Source organism: Daphnia magna, linkage group LG10 (assembly GCF_020631705.1).
Source record: "Daphnia magna isolate NIES linkage group LG10, ASM2063170v1.1, whole genome shotgun sequence".
In the NCBI taxonomy this organism is placed as follows: Eukaryota; Metazoa; Arthropoda; class Branchiopoda; order Diplostraca; family Daphniidae; genus Daphnia; species Daphnia magna.
This window is the reverse complement of record NC_059191.1, coordinates 6,941,016-6,958,656: the sequence shown is the minus strand read 5'-3', so window position 1 is coordinate 6,958,656 and position 17,641 is coordinate 6,941,016. Positions and strand designations below refer to the sequence as shown.

General features: G+C 37.0%; 4 protein-coding genes and 1 long non-coding RNA gene across 5 annotated transcripts; 3 read left to right on the top strand and 2 right to left on the bottom strand.

Moving 5' to 3' along the window:
* Window positions 1–340: 340 nt before the first annotated feature.
* Window positions 341–3,859, top strand: LOC116931997 (glucose dehydrogenase [FAD, quinone]). The gene is given in 7 exon segments (XM_032939678.2): window positions 341–624; window positions 1,414–1,649; window positions 1,727–2,049; window positions 2,116–2,468; window positions 2,470–2,496; window positions 2,554–3,270; window positions 3,345–3,859. Coding segments are annotated over 7 exon segments (1,917 nt in total). The 5' UTR covers window positions 341–498; the 3' UTR covers window positions 3,480–3,859.
* A 1,152-nt stretch (window positions 3,860–5,011) lies between these two features.
* On the top strand, window positions 5,012–7,221 carry LOC116931993 (sulfotransferase 1C3). Its single transcript, XM_032939675.2, has 8 exons — window positions 5,012–5,381; window positions 5,449–5,545; window positions 5,624–5,683; window positions 5,751–5,967; window positions 6,154–6,280; window positions 6,415–6,509; window positions 6,677–6,857; window positions 6,928–7,221. The coding sequence occupies exons 1-8, from the start codon at window positions 5,081–5,083 to the stop codon at window positions 7,050–7,052; spliced, it is 1,203 nt and encodes a 400-aa protein (XP_032795566.1). The 5' UTR covers window positions 5,012–5,080; the 3' UTR covers window positions 7,053–7,221.
* Window positions 7,222–8,405: 1,184 nt separating this feature from the next.
* On the top strand, window positions 8,406–10,292 carry LOC116931992 (sulfotransferase family cytosolic 1B member 1). Its single transcript, XM_032939674.2, has 8 exons — window positions 8,406–8,715; window positions 8,785–8,881; window positions 8,952–9,011; window positions 9,106–9,316; window positions 9,422–9,548; window positions 9,615–9,709; window positions 9,774–9,954; window positions 10,028–10,292. The coding sequence occupies exons 1-8, from the start codon at window positions 8,463–8,465 to the stop codon at window positions 10,150–10,152; spliced, it is 1,149 nt and encodes a 382-aa protein (XP_032795565.2). The 5' UTR covers window positions 8,406–8,462; the 3' UTR covers window positions 10,153–10,292.
* Window positions 10,293–12,107: 1,815 nt separating this feature from the next.
* Window positions 12,108–13,565, bottom strand: LOC123476839. Its single transcript, XR_006651738.1, has 2 exons — window positions 13,368–13,565; window positions 12,108–13,307 (listed from the first exon to the last, which is right to left on the bottom strand). It is a non-coding gene; the product is annotated as an uncharacterized LOC123476839 (long non-coding RNA).
* Window positions 13,566–15,806: 2,241 nt separating this feature from the next.
* Window positions 15,807–17,546, bottom strand: LOC116936026 (vacuolar protein sorting-associated protein 26C). The gene is made up of 8 exons (XM_032943246.2): window positions 17,333–17,546; window positions 17,130–17,273; window positions 16,828–17,061; window positions 16,578–16,736; window positions 16,422–16,518; window positions 16,327–16,353; window positions 16,167–16,265; window positions 15,807–16,114 (listed from the first exon to the last, which is right to left on the bottom strand). Exons 1-8 carry the CDS (start codon window positions 17,387–17,389, stop codon window positions 16,032–16,034), a joined length of 900 nt encoding a protein of 299 aa, XP_032799137.2. The 5' UTR covers window positions 17,390–17,546; the 3' UTR covers window positions 15,807–16,031.
* Between the last annotated feature and the right edge of the window lie 95 nt (window positions 17,547–17,641).

Here is a 17,641-nt window from a genome sequence, read left to right as displayed (position 1 = left end):
ATGGCAAAAATGATTTTTTATGTTTGTTTTTTTAAACACAAAATGAGAGGTAAATCTTGTCTCTTTTCTCAATGTTCTAACCCTTTTCTTACGTATAAGCCACTACTCTAATACCCCAGACAGTTTATTTTCTTTCGTCTCGTTTATTTCATTGGTATTCTTATCGCCCTGTAGGTTATCGTATAACGCTTAAAAATGCCGGAAGGCGGTAAAAAAAAGGGGGATGGATAGTTTAGAAAAAGAAAGAAAAAAACAAAGCCAAACAAAGGGGGGAAGGTCATTGCCAGCTACGTTTGTTGCGTCAGGTCCAAACCCGTTGTTCCACACACACACACGTCGACGTTCAGGTTTTTCTACATTGAAAACTCGTTCGCCAGCAGTGGTTGTTGAAGTTTGTTCGGCACCGCAAGTCCAGAACTGTCGTCTGGGCAGGTTTTGAAGGAAATTGTACCAGCAGACCCTTTATAGTTTGCTTTGTTGTTTATCGAGTGGACCGACATGCCTCTAACGCAGATTTTCGGCAACCTGAGTTTATGGGCTTCCTTACCAGCGTTTGTTCTCTATTACCTGTTCTACAGTTCGTTCGAACGTGACAATCCCGAAGGCCGCGTCACTGACACGAAGGTAAATTTATTCGTGCACTCTATTACCAGTTCTAGTAAATTCAAATTGACGTACAACCTACAACCTATAAATAGTTTTTTTTAAATTATTTATTACAAGTAGGTCCATGTTTTTTGTTCATCAAAAGCTCTTGCGTCGATCCCGTTATTGACTGTAGCCCACTAGGCATTTTCCCAAAGCAATCGACAATTAGTACCTGCATCCGCGTCGAGTCTAAGAGGCGTACGTGCAGCTTTGGAAATGATTCGCAAAATGCGAAGGTTGAAAGTTGGCATAGAGACGGACAAAGAATGTGGGTCAACTATTTTGTTTTTGCCTTCGAACGTTCAGGACATCCGTTGAGTTTTTTTCCCCACGTAAACGAACAGACCTAGTATGTACTCGAATTAAATGTAAAACCTAATTTTCTTTAGCTGTACTAAGTTGCGCAATCGGGACGAGACGATGAGTCTGTGTCATCTCGTGCCTTTCTTTCCTTGTTTTGCACGCAGTCCGCCAAGACCCATATATGAACAGCTAAAGCCATAACAACACATTTTATGGTGAGACCGAGGTACCGTTATCATGCTAGTGGGAAGCCAAAATTTCCTTTTCTCAATGCAACGTAAAACGGCTGTTTGGCCAATCTCTTCTTCCTGATATTGACAAAGATCATTGGGCCATTTGTTATTTAAATGCCGACGATATTTCTCATAGCGTTTCCCCTACTTACCTTTGCCTAGTCACGTATGTCAGCTTAAAACAAAACCTTATGTTTCATCATTTTTATTTGTCCTTCTTTTCATAAAGACCTTTCTGAGCGAGTACGATTTTATCGTCATCGGAGCTGGGTCAGCTGGAGCTGTTATAGCTAATCGACTTACCGAAATATCTGACTGGAAAGTGCTACTATTAGAAGCTGGAGGAGATGAAACAATCATCTCCGATGTCCCTGGAACCGTCCAATATCTTCAACGTACTAACATCGACTGGCAATACAAAACAATAGCCCAATCTGGGTCGTGCCTTGCTTTCAACGACAACAAGTAAAATCACATTTTGTTCTCAAAGAAAAGAAACGTGTTCCAGTGAAATATTCGTTGTTGTTTCTCCCACGGTGTAGGTGCAACTGGCCCCGCGGTAAAGTCCTCGGTGGCTCGTCCGTCCTCAATTACATGTTGTACGTCAGAGGAAATAAAAAAGATTACGACGACTGGCAAGCTTTGGGAAACACTGGATGGTCTTTCGACAATGTCTTGCCTTATTTCATCAAATCGGAAGACAACCGGAACCCGTACATTGCAGCCAACACGAAATACCACGGGACGGGAGGATATTTAACCGTTCAAGAACCGGCGTATACGACGCCGCTTGGCCCAGCGTTTGTAGAGGCCGGCGTCGAACTGGGCTACGAAAATAACGACGGCAATGCCGCCCAGCAAACAGGTGCGTTTGCTGTCATTTCAAACTCGTGTCTTGCATAATTTCTGATTTTAATAATTGGGTTGCAAGGCTTCATGTTGGTCCAGGCCACCAATAGGCGAGGGCACAGATGTTCGACGGCCAAAGCGTTCCTGCGTCCCATTCGCAATCGCCCCAACCTGCACATCTCCATGCATTCAAGGGTCCTCAAGATAATTATCGATTCATCAACTAAACAGGCCACAGCTGTTCGCTTCGAGAAATTCGGTAAAATTTACGAAATTAAAGCCACAAAGGAAATCATCCTGTCAGCTGGATCGGTCAACAGTCCACAGCTATTGATGTTGAGCGGAGTCGGGCCGGCAGAACACCTCAATTCGTTGGGTATTCCCGTTATAGCCGATCTTCGAGTCGGTGACAATCTTCAAGATCATATTGCGTTAGGGAGGCATGGTCTTCACCGTGAACAAGGTAAATTTTAAAACATCATCAAGGTAAAAGATGCGTCAATTTTGTTTTTGCTTTTAGCCCTTTGGATCGCTGGAATCGCGGTACGTTACCCTTGCGACATTTATTAACTACACGATCAATTCAGCTGGACCCATGGCATCGCTAGGTGGTGTTGAGGGCCTTGCGTGGGTCAACACAAAATACGCGGACAAAACAATTGACTTTCCCGATATCGAATTTCACTTTGTTTCTGGAACGCCCGCCTCCGATAGCGGATACTCTATCCGTTTCAATAACGGTGTCAGGGATGATATCTGGGAAAAGTATTACAAGCCAGTTGTGAACACTGACATGTGGCAAGTGATCCCCATGTTACTTCGGCCGGAATCGACTGGAACTATCCGACTGGCCTCTAGCGATCCGTACACGGCTCCACTGATCGACCCGAAGTATTTCGATAAAATTCAGGACTTGAATGTGCTCATCGAAGGCGTCAAAATCGGATTGGCGTTGAGCAAAACGGAAGCATTCCAGAAATTGGGGACTAAATTCTACGACAAAATTTTCCCCGGTTGTGAAAGCCACACTCCGTGGACGGATGCTTATTGGGGATGCTTCATCCGCCATTATTCGTCGACTATTTATCATCCGGCGGGTACCTGCAAAATGGGTCCGTCGACAGATACGACAGCTGTCGTCGATCCCACCTTAAAAGTTTATGGAATTAAAGGTCTACGCGTAGCTGATTGCTCTATTATGCCGAAAGTCGTATCGGGCAACACCAACGCCCCTGTCGTATGCTATTTTATTCTTTCATCCGCATGTTTGACACATAATTTACGTCATTTTCTTTCATTTCCCCCGTTTAGATCATGATCGGAGAGAAAGCGTCCGATTTAATCAAAGCGGATTGGCCACATAACAAAGAAAACGTAATAACTCAACACGTTATGGACAAGAAGTCGTCGAAGAAGAAGAAGAAGATGCAAGTGAAGAATATTTGACGGAAGTAGCCAAATGACTGTGGTAACAGGGAGAAAGAGAATGTCGGGTTTCCTAATCTCTCAGTGGTGCAAACTCCAACAACGGAGCAACAACCGTCGAATGTTTTAACCAATTGAAATTTTGCCCTTTTTTTTTCAAAAAGCCTCTATAATCAGTCAGTTCTTTTTCATCCATCATCAACGTCTCCTCATTTATTTATTAACAGATCATCGATCCATGCTTTTCCACTCGTTGTAAAGACGCCCGTCTACCCAAGGCGCAGTATTCCCAACTAGTATTTCTTGTGTTCCAGACAAAGTTTGATTGACAGTGCTTTTTGTTCCACTTCAACAAGGCGAAATGACTTATTTACATTAAATACAAATCACCTGGCACTTCACCTTTTCCTTACAGCTTTTACTAGTGTTTCTCATTTTGCGTCCTAAATTCGCATCCTCGAGTTAACTTTAATTAGTAACCAGACACTTTTGTTCGGTATGTGTCATCGTCATCATGTGTCAAAGACCTTTGTTTCTACTCGTACAAGATTTGGAATCGCTGGCTGTTCACTGTCTGTCTTAATGCATGTTAAACTGACATATGAAATTCGAGTAATGAGAGCAAGACGTGCCCAGACATGACAATAGCCCTCGTTTTACACGCATTTTACAGGTTGTCAGGGTGCGTGAAACTCGATTGATTACAAGTCGGGAAAGACCTCGTTAGTCCACTATTGAACTCGTCTATTTTTCAGGACCCCTTTTAGTTGTTTAAATTGTTTTTAGCTCCGTCCCAAATGTCTTTATAAAAATCTGTTTATTACTCTTGTTTCATAACGGCCATTTTTTTAAAGGTAAAAAACAAATTCTCTAGATAACAAATGGATTTTCCAGTCCGTCCGTTATCCCTGAAAGCTCGGTTGAAAATGGTGAACATCACAGCATTCAGATGATTATCGACGAGGGCCTTGAGTGGAAGACTTAAGTGTTGTTCCGACAGAAACAACGCTATTCGTTCTACCCGCTATGTCGTTACGACTTAGCTTTTTTTTTTTTGGACGAAATTGTTGGGAGCAGTCAGAAGTGGTTTGCTCCCTGCTTCAGAGATTATTGGCTTAGGCAACTCTGAACGAGATAACAATGGCTTTTAACCTTTCAAGAATCGTGAGCGTTTGGGTCAATTAAGATTCTATTTTGTTTTTATCAAATGGGATGTGCGCTTAATTGGATCAAAATGTCATTGACAAAAAGAATGTTTCCTGCTATGATTTTCATGGTCAACGAGGCAAAGGCCAATGTCCATTTGTCTAGACTCTATGAACAATACCGGACATTTGTGATTGACTTGGTCTGTACGTTTGCCAAGTCGAGACCATCACCGGTTAGTCATGTTTGTTTCATCAATCGTTTGTACAAAAAAAAAAATGAGAGCAGTCAAAGTGTTCAATGTGCTGAGTAATCGGTGTAGGCAATCTATAAGCGATGTCGTTACGTAATCTTATCGTACGAGTTCCTTATCTTTTGTTATTCTTCCTTCTCGCCTGCATTTCGACCTGATCAGTCATTCAGTTGTCTCTGTGCAACCGAGGGGTAGTTATTAACTCACCGTTTTCCGGCTAGAAATGCCCGACACGTTGGATCCGCATCCAAGTGCTTTTGTGGCCATGGCAAATGGTGCTGGAAATTGTAGAAAGCAGAACGGCCGTGTCGAGACAAGACCTTGTCTAGAAATCAATTTCATTCCTGTGCCCGGGACAAACGATGAACAGTTTCAAAAAGATTTTCCGGCTTACAAAGATGGACTAGTTTATTCGAATCCCGGTCGGTATGTAGTGATGCCAGAGTATCCCAAAAAAGCTGAAATCGTTTACAATTTGAAGCCCCGGCCGGACGACGTCTACGTTCTCACATTCCCGAAATGCGGTAAACAGAAAATGTGTTTAACTATAAGAATGAAATTACGTGTGCTACTTGATATTGATATTATTAGGCACTACATGGATGCAAGAACTCGTTTGGCTAGTAACTAATCAATGTGATTTTGAGAAAGCTAAAACGCCTCTCAACATTCGATCGCCCTTTTTGGAGTAGGCTAACATTTCTGACTTATTTTATTTTGACTAATTATGATTGCAGCAATCGATTTTCATTTGAATGTGTCGTAGGATGAATTACATGCTGCCCAAAGTCTTGACCGACAAGTACGAAAGGGATGCCATTGTTTAGTAAGTTACGATCAAATCAATCTCTTGTTTGACTGATTATGGATTTTTGTTTTTCTATTACGATCAGTCAGACGGGTATACCCGGCATCTCGAAATTCTTGGAGATTCTCGACTATTGGAATTTAAGAGATGTCTTGAGACCGCACGTGAAGAAATTAGTGAACATGGTATGCGGTCACGTCATGCGCGATGTTCAAGAAATGGAACAAATGACTGAAACTCGAATCATCAAGAGTCATTTGCCCCTCTATTTACTCAACCCCGAGCTACTCAAGACTAGTAAAGTAAGTTCCGTTTTGTTTTTATTTATTTATTTTTTGTTCTAATGAAAATTGTATTGTTTTTGGTTTGTTTTGTTGTTGTGTGTGTGGTGCTCTTTGAGTTCATCAGTAAACTCTTTGTTTGGTGTGTATTTGGGCTTGAGGAACACTTTCTAATATATCCTTGAATTGTATATATACAATGGTCAGGTGGTTTACGTTGCGCGGAATCCCAAAGACGTCCTCGTCTCGTACTTTCACTATCACAAGTTGATTCACTTTCATCAGTTCACCGGTGACCTGGAGTCCTTTGCCGACTATTTCATGTCCGACAAAGGTACGTTACACGTGTGGCTATTTTTGTATTCATTGAGAGAACCCGCCCGGGCCCTACAGACACAATTTCATATTATAAGTAGACATTTAAAAGAAAAGATTTCTTTTGTTTTGTTTTACGTTTTCTTTTTATAGTATACGCTTCACCATTTTTCCCTCATTTACTGGATGCCTGGAGCAAACGCCATCACCCAAATTTGCTTTTCGTTTTTTACGAAGACCTGAAACGGGTACGTATATACATATAAAAACCATATGAGTCCCAACGATATTTTCACTTCATAGGAATGTTTTTCCTTTTTCGTACACTATGCAAATAAGTCGTAAAAAAAAGAGCAACGGAAAAGTAACTCTAAACGGACTCTAAAAAAACCACGTCTCTTCGTGATTTTCTCAGGATTTACGAGGAGAAATTCAGAAGGTGGTCAGTTTTCTGGGCAAGTCTCTCAGCGAGGAGCAATTGACGAAACTTACAGAACATTTACGGCTCGACCAATTCGCCAAAAATGAGGCCGTTAACTATGAAGTTTGCAAGGAATTGGGCTTCATGAACAACAGTGGCCACTTTATACGTAAAGGTATTATTTAAAAGTGAAACGACAAGTCAACTGTGTAACTCTGAATTCATTGACCAACGTTCTTGAACAGGCAAAACGGGTGATTGGAAAAACCATTTTTCACCTGAACTGAATGCCAAGATCGACCTTTGGATTGAATCAAATCTACAGGGCACTGACCTGAGCTTCGTCACAGAGTTAGACCAGCAAGATTGATCCAACGTGAAAGGCAAAATAGTATTACATTTCTCTTCATCTCAGCCACCAAGCGGCTATTTTATTTAGCTCCCTCTAAAAATAAAAACACACCATTCGTCATATTTCGCCACGTTTTGCGGACCCACTTTCATTTGGTTCTCATATACTACACCGGCTTATGTGTACATTTGACCGCCTTTTTAAATTTTTTTAGGTGACTCGAGATTAGACTGAAAGTGAACTATAGTTATGGGCCATTGTTTTCGACCTATGCATACCTCGTTGGATTGGAAACGTTCTGTAATTAGATGTGTGCGCTACCTCCAGTTAAGGATCTAGAAACCATTGGTACCTGTCCGTTCCCATCGCTGGCAGTTGCCTCGAGGCTGTAGGTGACTCTGCCGCCGACAGAGAAGACATTCAAACCCGCTTTTTCTTTAGCTGCGAGGAAGGTTACCTGTACGGCAGAAAGAGAGAAACTATCACACTATATTACTGTGGACTTTCTGGTCACTTGCGGCCACTATTTAAACACTAGTCGTTCTTTTCTGCTATGTTTCTTAACAACTGGATCCATCATTTTTAACTATCCCGAAAAGTCACTTGACTGACACACGTCTACTCTCTTCTTTTTTTATGTTTCACGGTTGCTCATTACAGGCGGTGAAACATGTGCGATGCGGTTCGACAATTTCTTAAGTCATTTGAGAACATTTCGGTCTGAAAATGTTGTCAAAACAGCTGGCCTTTTGCATAGATGCATGTTGCGTTAAGTTGGCGTAACAACGCAGACACGACATCAACAGAGTAGATAGCTTACAATGTTACGAAACGTTGACTGTACGCCAGTTGAGGGCTCAATTTATCTCAGTCTGAGAGTTTCTCTTCTCTGTATATACAGTATATAATCGCAAAATCAGCCATTTTTTAAAATTTGACTAACGGATTTTCATGGGGTTCAGAGAACTCGTGCGTTTTCCTAGAAGTTGATGACAACATTTCAACAATGCCCACCAATTTTCAATCATTTTACCATTAGCCCTTTTTAAAAATGTAGTCAAATACTTTTTTCTGAGATTCTAATTTTTGTTTTCCACGAAGCGAGTACATATAGTTCAATGAAGGACGCAATTGCGGTTTTGTACGTTAAGAAGCCCAACCATTCACTAAAAGAGATAATGTAAGGCAAATTTGATTATAAATAAGCCACACCTTCGGAAAACCTTAAACGTGAAAGCAACTGAAAGCTCTTCTGTGCCGGTGCTTGTGAAAAGAGAGAAAATGGAACCTTGAAACGTCCGTAGACCTCCCCCTTTTTCCCATACGCCTTCCCTTCCAAATAAGCTTCCGCAGGAGTAGAGGTCCCACTAACGATGCATAAAACTGGCCTCCACTCTGCTGAGAGCCTTCAATGCGCAACAATCGGCAATGCCTGCCCAAGAGACTAGAAACATGACCGGAGGACGCCATCCGCTTAACGTCAAGTTTATTCCAATTCCTGAAACGCTTCCAGAGGATGGCCAATTCCGTCAGGATTTCCCGTCGTACACTGATGGACTGGTCGAAGCCTCTCCAGGTGGATACATCACTACCACTCAAGTGTTTGCCGAGAACGCAGAAAACATTTACAACCTGAAACCGCGGCCAGACGATGTGTTTGTTCTTACTTTTCCAAAATCAGGTAACTTGAAATTCATCTGCATTTATGCATATTTTCAAATCATTGGTTTTTCGCCTTTTAAATATTTAGGGACGACGTGGACGCAAGACCTGGTATGGCTGCTGATGAACAATTGCGATTTTGAGCGATCGAAAATCCCATTAGTGATCCGTTCACCATTTCTAGAGTAAGTGCTGCTCATTACGTGGAGCAGATGATTATAGAGATTTAACATTCTTGTTTTTTGTTAAATTCAGGATGAATTATTACGTGCCGAAAGCCTTGCAAGAGAAATACGAACGTGACGCTATCGTTAGGTTTGTTATTGATTTCTATAGACTATAATGTATATACGATCGATATGTGAAACAAAAACTGACGCGGATTTCTGTGTGGAACGTGCCTTCGTAGCAAAATGAGGCTGCCGGCGTTTCTTGTCGATCTGATGTACCGCTTTAACATCATGGATGTGGTGCGGCCAGCAGTTATGAAAATTATGAACCTCGTAGTTGGAGAGGCCGTACGCGATTTGAACCAGCTCGAGCGCATGAAGTCACCGAGGGTCTTCAAAACTCATTTGCCTCTTTACTTGCTTCACCCAGAATTGCTAGAAACCAGCAAGGTAGGTGCATAACGATAAAAAAAAAAGATTGAAAGAAAAAGGGGCTGACTAATCGAGGCTACTTTCACATTTTTTTGGTAATGGGTGGAATCGATACAATTATAGGTCGTTTACGTTGCCCGTAACCCGAAAGATGTCATCGTATCCTACTTCCACTTTCACAAACTGATGAATCAACACAAATTTACAGGCGATCTCGAATCCTTCGCCGACTATTTCATGAAAGATAGACGTACGTCCCTACAACAATGTCATCAAAGATTCAACTTGTTTTTAACTTGTTTTGATTGTTTACTAGTGTACTCTTCTCCGTATTTTCCGCATTTGCTTGATGCTTGGACGAAAAGACATCATCCCAATCTCCTGTTCGTCTTCTACGAAGATCTCAAACGAGTAATTTCTTGCTACCATATGTTTTTTCCTCATTTATAATGACCACTGACTGTCCTATTCGAAGGATTTGAGAGGTGAAATCCTGAAAATTGGACGTTTCCTCGGGAAATACCCGAACGAACATCAGCTCAATCGGATGGTGGAACATTTGCGCATCGACAAATTCGCCAACAACAAGTCTGTCAATTTTGAACACTACAGGTGGTTAAATTTCATGAGTCCCGACGGTCGATTCATTCGTAAAGGTGAGGCATTTTCATTACTGCAACATTTCATCATTCCATTCCATGCGGTAATTAACGCACGTGGTAATTATAGGTAAAACCGGTGATTGGAAGAACCATTTTTCCCCAGAGCTTAATGCCCGAATCGACGATTGGATGAAGTCCAATCTCAAAGACACCGATTTGAGTTTCATCACAGAACTTGAGCAACAAGATTAATCGTCATCACATCTACCACATACAAACAAATTACATAAGAACACATCACTATATTAACATTTATTCAAGAGTATTCCACACAACTTACATTGCATACGCAATGTCATTTATCGCTAAATAAATGGATCTCCTATATCGAACTACGATTTTTGTACCATTTACATAATTTAAAAGGGAAACCTTTACTTCAGTAGGCAAAAGTTTTTACGCCATTTCTTCGTCATACTTTTCGTATCTGTTGTATTGAGTCTAGGTCACGATGTGGTAATTTATTTTTCTTGGGAAAAGGAGCAATGCAGGGCTCACGTGAACACGTCATAATGGGGCATGTCAAGGTTTAGACTAAACCAGACATTGCATATTTTTATATCGAACTGGAATGCAGCATATCCAGGTTGTTTTTCATCCAGACCCCAGACACGTTGTTTTAAAGGTGTGGTTCCAAAACTATAACCGGTTAGACATTTACTATTCTTTTTCATTCATCTTTAGACGGCCGCGAGAAAGACACAACTTGAATGTATGTCATACTTTTCGTTAGCCTTTTACGGAGTTCATCGTTCCCGAATTTTCTACAAACACTTCTATGGCGAGTTGGGCTATCTCTCACAATTGCAGAACTTTGCGTATAGAGGGGTTAGGGTTCCCTTTGAAAATTTTTTCCCCCTTTGGGGAAAAAAAAAAAAAAAAAAAAAAAAAATAAATTAATTTTATTGGAAAAAAAAAAAAAAAAAAAAAAAATTTAAAAAAGGGGAAAAAAAAAAAAAAAAAAAAAAAAAAAAAAAAAAAAAAAAAAATAAAGGGGGTTTAAAAAAAAATAAAATAATAATTATTAAAAAAAATAAAAAAAAAAAAAAAAAAAAAAAAAAAAAAAAAAAAAAAAAAAAAAAAAAAAAAAAAAAAAAAAAAAAAAAAAAAATTTTTTTTTTTTCCAAAGAATAAAAAAAAAAAAAAAAAAAAAAAAAAAAAAAAAAAAAAAAAAAAAAAAAAAAAAAAAAATTTATAATTTTTTTTTTTTTTATTTTTTCTTCTCTTTTTTCTACCACAAACAACAAAAAACAAAATTAAAAAAAAAAAAAAAAAATTAAAAAAAAAAAAAAAAAAAAAAAAAAAAAAAAAAAAAAAAAAAAAAAAAAAAAAAAAAGATATGAAATAGGAAAAAAAATTATAAAAATTAATAAATAAAAAAAATAAATAAAATAAAAAAATAAAATTAAAAAAAAAAAAAAAAAAAAAAAAAAAAAAAAAAAAAAAAAAAATAAAATAAAAAAAAAAAAAAAAAAAAAAAAAAAAAAAAAAAAAAAAAAAAAAAAAAAAAAAAAAAAAAAAAAAAAAAAAAAAAAAAAAAAAAAAAAAAAAAAAAAAAAAAAAAAAAAAAAAAAAAAAAAAAAAAAAAAAAAAAAAAAAAAAAAAAAAAAAAAAAAAAAAAAAAAAAAAAAAAAAAAAAAAAAAAAAAAAAAAAAAAAAAAAAAAAAAAAAAAAAAAAAAAAAAAAAAAAAAAAAAAAAAAAAAAAAAAAAAAAAAAAAAAAAAAAAAATATATAAAAAAAAAAAAGTAAATAAAAAGAAAAAAAAAAAAAAAAAAAAAAAAAAAAAAAAAAAAAAAAAAAAAAAAAAAAAAAAAAAAAAAAAAAAAAAAAAAAAAAAAAAAAAAAAAAAAAAAAAAAAAAAAAAAAAAAAAAAAAAAAAAAAAAAAAAAAAAAAAAAAAAAAAAAAAAAAAAAATAAAAAAAAAAAAAAAAAAAAAAAAAAAAAAAAAAAAAAAAAAAAAAAAAAAAAAAAATATAGACCACACAATGCAGACGTAGAGGCTTTTATCCATTCACACAAGTTAGAAAAGGGTTACTACTTAGCTAAAAAACTGATGAAAAACTATGCACTTCTCTCTAGCTACGAAAGAAAGATTGTGTGCAAGTCTTTATGACTGTTATTTACTCAAAGAGAAACGAGTTAAAGCTACTTTCATTTGTGTGCATTTCCTTTTCTTAATGTTTAGTGACAAAGTTTTCGTTTGTCGTGGTAAAATCACAGCCTACCTTCTCCAACTGTGAGGACGTTCGGTGAAATGCAACAGGTCACTTTAGGCTAGGGATGCTATAAAACGCTGTGTTTCTTGCGGTCGACATATACAATAACTGAGAAAGTGAACAACAAATAGATAACACGAAAAATTTAGGACAAAAAACGAGTGTGAACATTTTCTTTTTCATGCCTACAGGCCTGAAAACAAAACGTAGGGCAGTCACAGAACCCAACAACTTTCCCGTGTTTGTTTTATGTGTAGCCTATAGATTTTTCGATACAGAAAAAAAAACCCATACGTAGATAACTCGTTACTTATTAGCCTACAGCGTCAGTGACCAAATAAAAAATGCACTTTAAAACCGTATTTAGCTATATTGATAACGAAAGCCAGATGAAGCAGCTGGCCTTTTCTGTTCAAATACAAAACAACTTCATCTCCCAAGTATTTATCTCTTTAACCTTTTAATTTTGCCTTTATTTCTACTGTTGGACAGGTGTATTAATATTCATGACTGGCTATTAAACATCACCTGCATGGGCATATGTTGTTCAGTCACACAAAAGCTATTATTGGCAGGTGCCATTTATTGATGGTGGTTTTCACTGACTTGGAAAGCGAGAAATCATGCCAATATCTCGATTACTATGCGATAAATGTTTCTAATGGTTATACACGTGTGAATTAGCACCAGTTTACAACCGCCTTGAAATATAAACCGGTTTACAAGGTGTTCCGGAGTTATTTCGTTTGATAACACGAGTTTCTTTTTGTAAAATCAGTCTAATCAGTTCACATACTGCCGGAAAAGGAAAATTCGTGATCCGGACAAACGTGTCGAAATACCAGACACGGTATAAAAAAAATTTATTTATTTTTTAATAGATTTTATAGGGGGAAAAGACCAAGTATATTGTCTTATAGACGATTTATGTTCCTGATTATGATGATGACCACTTACCTGTTGTTTGCTGCTAAAATAGATTGGGGTGCAAAACTAAACAATCCACCTGAAGTGGATTGTTTTGATGATCCGGCATTTCTTTAACCACAGGTGTACTTACCGAACATGACCAGCTTGGAATCTCTTGATTTGGCCTGCAATGGACTAATGGAAATGGCACGGATTCTGATCTGCATATAATGGACTATTTATCCTATCGACTAGGGAATAAAATTTGTAAATTAAATTACAATCGCAGGTTAGAGACGAGCAGCTGTTGGCTGCGTCGTGAACGAAACAAAATATTCCACTCACCCCATTCCAACTGTAAGTTAGAGTCATTATTGATACCTAGGTGGCAGCAGAACATTTGTCTACATGAATTTATCGCCATTTTTTGTTTTCATTTCCAAAAACTTGTGTTTTTCAAGCAAGTGACTTTGCTTCTTCTTTGCCAACAGGTAAGTTTGAAATTGTTGTAATTAATTATAGTATTATTAATTCTGTTTTCATTTTCAATTTGTCTTATGGAATAATAGAAATATACCTACAACACTCTACGTCGTTGTGATAACAAGTCGTCATGTTCATCACACCAATGAGGACATATTAGGTATAGAAGATTACTAATCAAATAGAACATTCAGTGAAAGTTCAGTATAATCTACAATCCCTGGTATAATCCTTCAGTATAATATACGACCCTGTTATAGCCACCCAGTAATTAAAAGGCACCACCCACTTTAGATTTATACTTTTTGAGTTACTCAAATTCAAAGTGATGGTTGAGCTAAACACATTCTGATTCCTTTTTATTTGAAAATCTACATAATTAAAAAGAAAAAAACTTATATTTTATTCGGAATCAGCGTTCAAATTAGGTTATAACAGGTTAGGTTTTATCGATTCCAAGCCGAAAGTTTAAGCCCAGAATTTTTTAACGGAAACGTCGAACTAAAAAATAAGCCTGACAAAATAAGCCCAACTTTCCATTTTTTTTTTTTTTTTTTTCAAAAAAACTAGATATTGCTCTAAAAGTACTGTATATGATTTCGATTTACAATTAAACGAGAATCCCGAAAATTGAATTCGTTTTTATGTAAAACTTAGATTTTTTTAGTTATTCGAATTCAAAGTTGTCCCGTAAAGTCCATGTTCCTATAGATGCACTTTTCATTTTTGCATTTTACAGAGCCTCTGGAGCGAAATGTGAAACGAAATGTTTTCTATACAATGTAATCTCAATTTGTTGTCGAAAAAAGTTTTGAATTCGATTTGGATTTTGTTTTACGATACCTGCTTTCCAGACATAATTTTCATCATCCTAAAGTGGCTATTTATGACGACGCAAAGGTGTTAAACAGCCAAGAAATGCGAAAATTTTGTCCGTGATCTGATCACAATTTAAAATTTTGTTTTCTGGATGACATACACATAGGTTATCTATATAGTGCTTTTATTTGAAGATAACGTCGTATCTTACTTTCACCATCACAAATCAATTTACTTCCATAAATTGAACGACAAAGATACGTCTGCCAAAATGCTTTATGGTCATCCAAGGTTTGATTTTCACTATCCTTGAAAAGTCCATAGTTGACAATCCAGATTTCTATCGTTGCATTAAGGGAACCGAGTTGTGATCGTCACGATCTGCGCTCAATTGTATTTTATGCGTATATATCTCAAGTACTAGGAACAATTGTAAACAGTCGTGAGCTACAAATGAGATCTCGGTCCAGCTTTACGTGAATATTTGCATACTGTTGTGAGATACTTTCTCTGTGGGAACTATGGCATCAGAACACAACATTCACAGACCTGAGACACACATTCAGCAGTACAAGAACATTGTTAGACGTGAGGCTTTTGTCTCCCGATTATGGTGCTGATGTGGAAGATAAGCCGCACGTAAAAGCAGCTGTAGCAATTGTATGTAAGCCATAAGAACATGTTCTCCATAAGAGCATGGTTTTACTTGTTGGCTGTAGTCAGAAGGAAACAGAAAATCAGAAATTGGATGGGCCCCGACGAAAACGTGGAGTTGATGGAATTTTTATGATGATATATGATAATTCACCTTGCTTTTATCACAGTTCTTAGGATAATTATGCAGCCACACAACAGGCTTACAGTATAGGGGGATTTTCGTACAAAATAACTGGTTCAAGAGCAACGGGATTTCTTTTTCACTTGCCGTTTTACTTTCTACCAGTGAAGATAGGCCTAAGGTTTATTTAGAATGTTCTTTTCTTCCAGCCGTTATACTATCAAAGCTCTTTGCTTTACGTTTAAGAGAATAACAGTGAAGCAGCTTAAAAACACAAAGATTTATACGTCCGTTTTTTAAATCTCTTTTGAACGATATTTCAATCGAAATGTAATGGTAAGATTGGGCAACGACCGGTGCCCATTAGAACTGAAGGTAGGGAGTAGTTTAGATTTCTATAGAGGACAGGACAAACTTAAAACTCACGTAGTGGAACGTTGCAATGACCCATGTCACTATCAAATACTTTCGCTTCATTAGGCAAAATACTTTTTTAGTACAACCCAACCGTTTGTCTAAGTTTTTCCGTGAAAACCTCTAAAAGAGGTTTAATGGATGTTTCTTTGTTTGATTGAACATTCGGCTTGGCATCAAAATGAATCTTTCATTTCATTCACTTGGTAGTGTAACACTAGAAGGATCACCGAACATTTCTTTATTTCAATCATGGTTTAATCATTCAAGCCCACTGGCTTATTATAAAAGAATCATTCAAAATAACAATCGGAATTTAATTGTGCATATCGATTTCGTGAGTCATTAGCGAAAGGAACTCTTTGAGACAGTACAAGAAATGTGGATCACAACGGAATGATAGTTTACGATAGTTCCCGTTTTCTCTCTCAACCGTGTTGGAGTGTTTCATCTAAAACCGCGTGATGTATATTGGAAAGTTTTCGGAAACCAGGTGGTTGTCTTCAAACACAACCGAGATGTTGACTTCGAACTCTAGAAAAAACACTTTCAAGATTAGCGACTATATGAAAACAAGTGGTTATACCGAGTTTGAAATTTGCTGTGCTCAATGTTGGGCAAGTAAAGAGCCGTGGAAAAACCATATAAATAGGTATGGGTATCTTTCGTACAACGTCACCATCTCCTGTTAATGGAGTGAAGACAGTTTAACAAGGATGATAGGAACATATTAATATTAGGCTTACCAATTTGAATGTTTTGGATCTCGGTGGCTATGCTCATTTCAGAACGCTGTTATTAATAATTCTTTTGAGCACATAAGTAACTTAAAAATTATTACCATCTTTTGAATAACCGTCTGCACAACCGCACGTCTCTATTCTGACTAGCTGAACTTCTATTGATTTGATTTTTTCATCACAGGATTCAATAGTGATCTGGAAAAGCAATCACAAAATGAGTAGTTTCGCCAGTACCAAGAGATAAGTTGTCATACTTCTCCGGTGAATGGGTTGGAGATACTGCAAACTAGCGAGTCAATTTTGCCAGTTATTTTGAAATTTGGCACATTGTATTTGCTTTTTAGCTTGTGAACAGATTCAGGGACAATGACAAAGTCAATAGGTTTTGCTGTGGCCTTTTCAGCCATCTTGCCCTAGTATAAATTAAAATGCAAAGTGTAGAATTAGTTAGATTTAAATATTTAACAAAAAAATTTCTAGTATAATCAAGTCAAAAGTATTTACTGAAGACTCTACAATAAATTCACAGGACTTCTCAAGATCTTTGGCTAATAATCCACGCTTCATGTCCACTTTAATGAAGTATTGTATATTGATGAATACACCATGATAGGTTTCATATAGAACTTTTGTCTGACTACCCTGAAGGGTAAACATAAAAGGAATTTCTGTTGTTCCATGAGGAAATTTTCCAGATCCCTTGCAAATTGCAAAGGTATTCAGCACCAGCTGAATCGGCTTCAAAGCAAATTGAATTGAGTTAAATAACATTTTCATTCAAATTATGGACAGAATAAGGAGTATACCTTTACAGAATTATAGAAAGATTCATACTGTCCAATGCATTTGGAACTCAATTCAAGGTTTACAATTCCATCAATGGTTAGGTTTACACCTTCATGGCGGGTCTCTGTTGAGCAAGATATGACTACAATGCCACTGACAGATTCCTGTTTTAAGTGGATAAATTTATGACAAGAAATTTTATAATTTTTGTGTTTGCACATACTCCTTCTCTATAAATCTTGCTAGGTTTCTTGAGGCGGATATCAAGTGAGACCGACATCCTTTCATATTTTATGCACGAATCACACAGACGTAATCATTAAACAGTATTGAAATACTTGCTGTTCCCGTAATTTGCAATAATGTTTGAATGGAAAGTCGGGACTCGAATAAACTGACAGATTGTCTGATCTTCTATCGTCTTCTGCAACGTAGATGTGATGGTTTAGACTACCATCTCGCGGTGGCGATAAAAACAACTAAATATCGATCATCGCGTAAGTAAATCTTTTTTTAATTTTAAGAATAGAAT

Excerpts from the sequence above, each read along its gene's own strand:
- LOC116931993 (XM_032939675.2), top strand. The coding sequence starts at position 5,081 with ATGCCCGACACGTTGGATCCGCATCCAAGTGCTTTTGTGGCCATGGCA. Across the intron at positions 5,968-6,153 it reads AGCTACTCAAGACTAGTAAA|GTGGTTTACGTTGCGCGGAA; the intron begins GTAAGTTCCGTT and ends TACAATGGTCAG. Across the intron at positions 6,858-6,927 it reads TGGCCACTTTATACGTAAAG|GCAAAACGGGTGATTGGAAA; the intron begins GTATTATTTAAA and ends GTTCTTGAACAG.
- LOC116931992 (XM_032939674.2), top strand. The coding sequence starts at position 8,463 with ATGCCTGCCCAAGAGACTAGAAACATGACCGGAGGACGCCATCCGCTT. Across the intron at positions 8,716-8,784 it reads TCTTACTTTTCCAAAATCAG|GGACGACGTGGACGCAAGAC; the intron begins GTAACTTGAAAT and ends TTAAATATTTAG. Across the intron at positions 9,317-9,421 it reads AATTGCTAGAAACCAGCAAG|GTCGTTTACGTTGCCCGTAA; the intron begins GTAGGTGCATAA and ends ATACAATTATAG.
- LOC116936026 (XM_032943246.2), bottom strand. The coding sequence starts at position 17,389 with ATGTCGGTCTCACTTGATATCCGCCTCAAGAAACCTAGCAAGATTTAT. Across the intron at positions 17,062-17,129 it reads CTTTCTATAATTCTGTAAAG|CCGATTCAGCTGGTGCTGAA; the intron begins GTATACTCCTTA and ends TTTGCTTTGAAG. Across the intron at positions 16,266-16,326 it reads GATCCAAAACATTCAAATTG|GAGATGGTGACGTTGTACGA; the intron begins GTAAGCCTAATA and ends CTCCATTAACAG.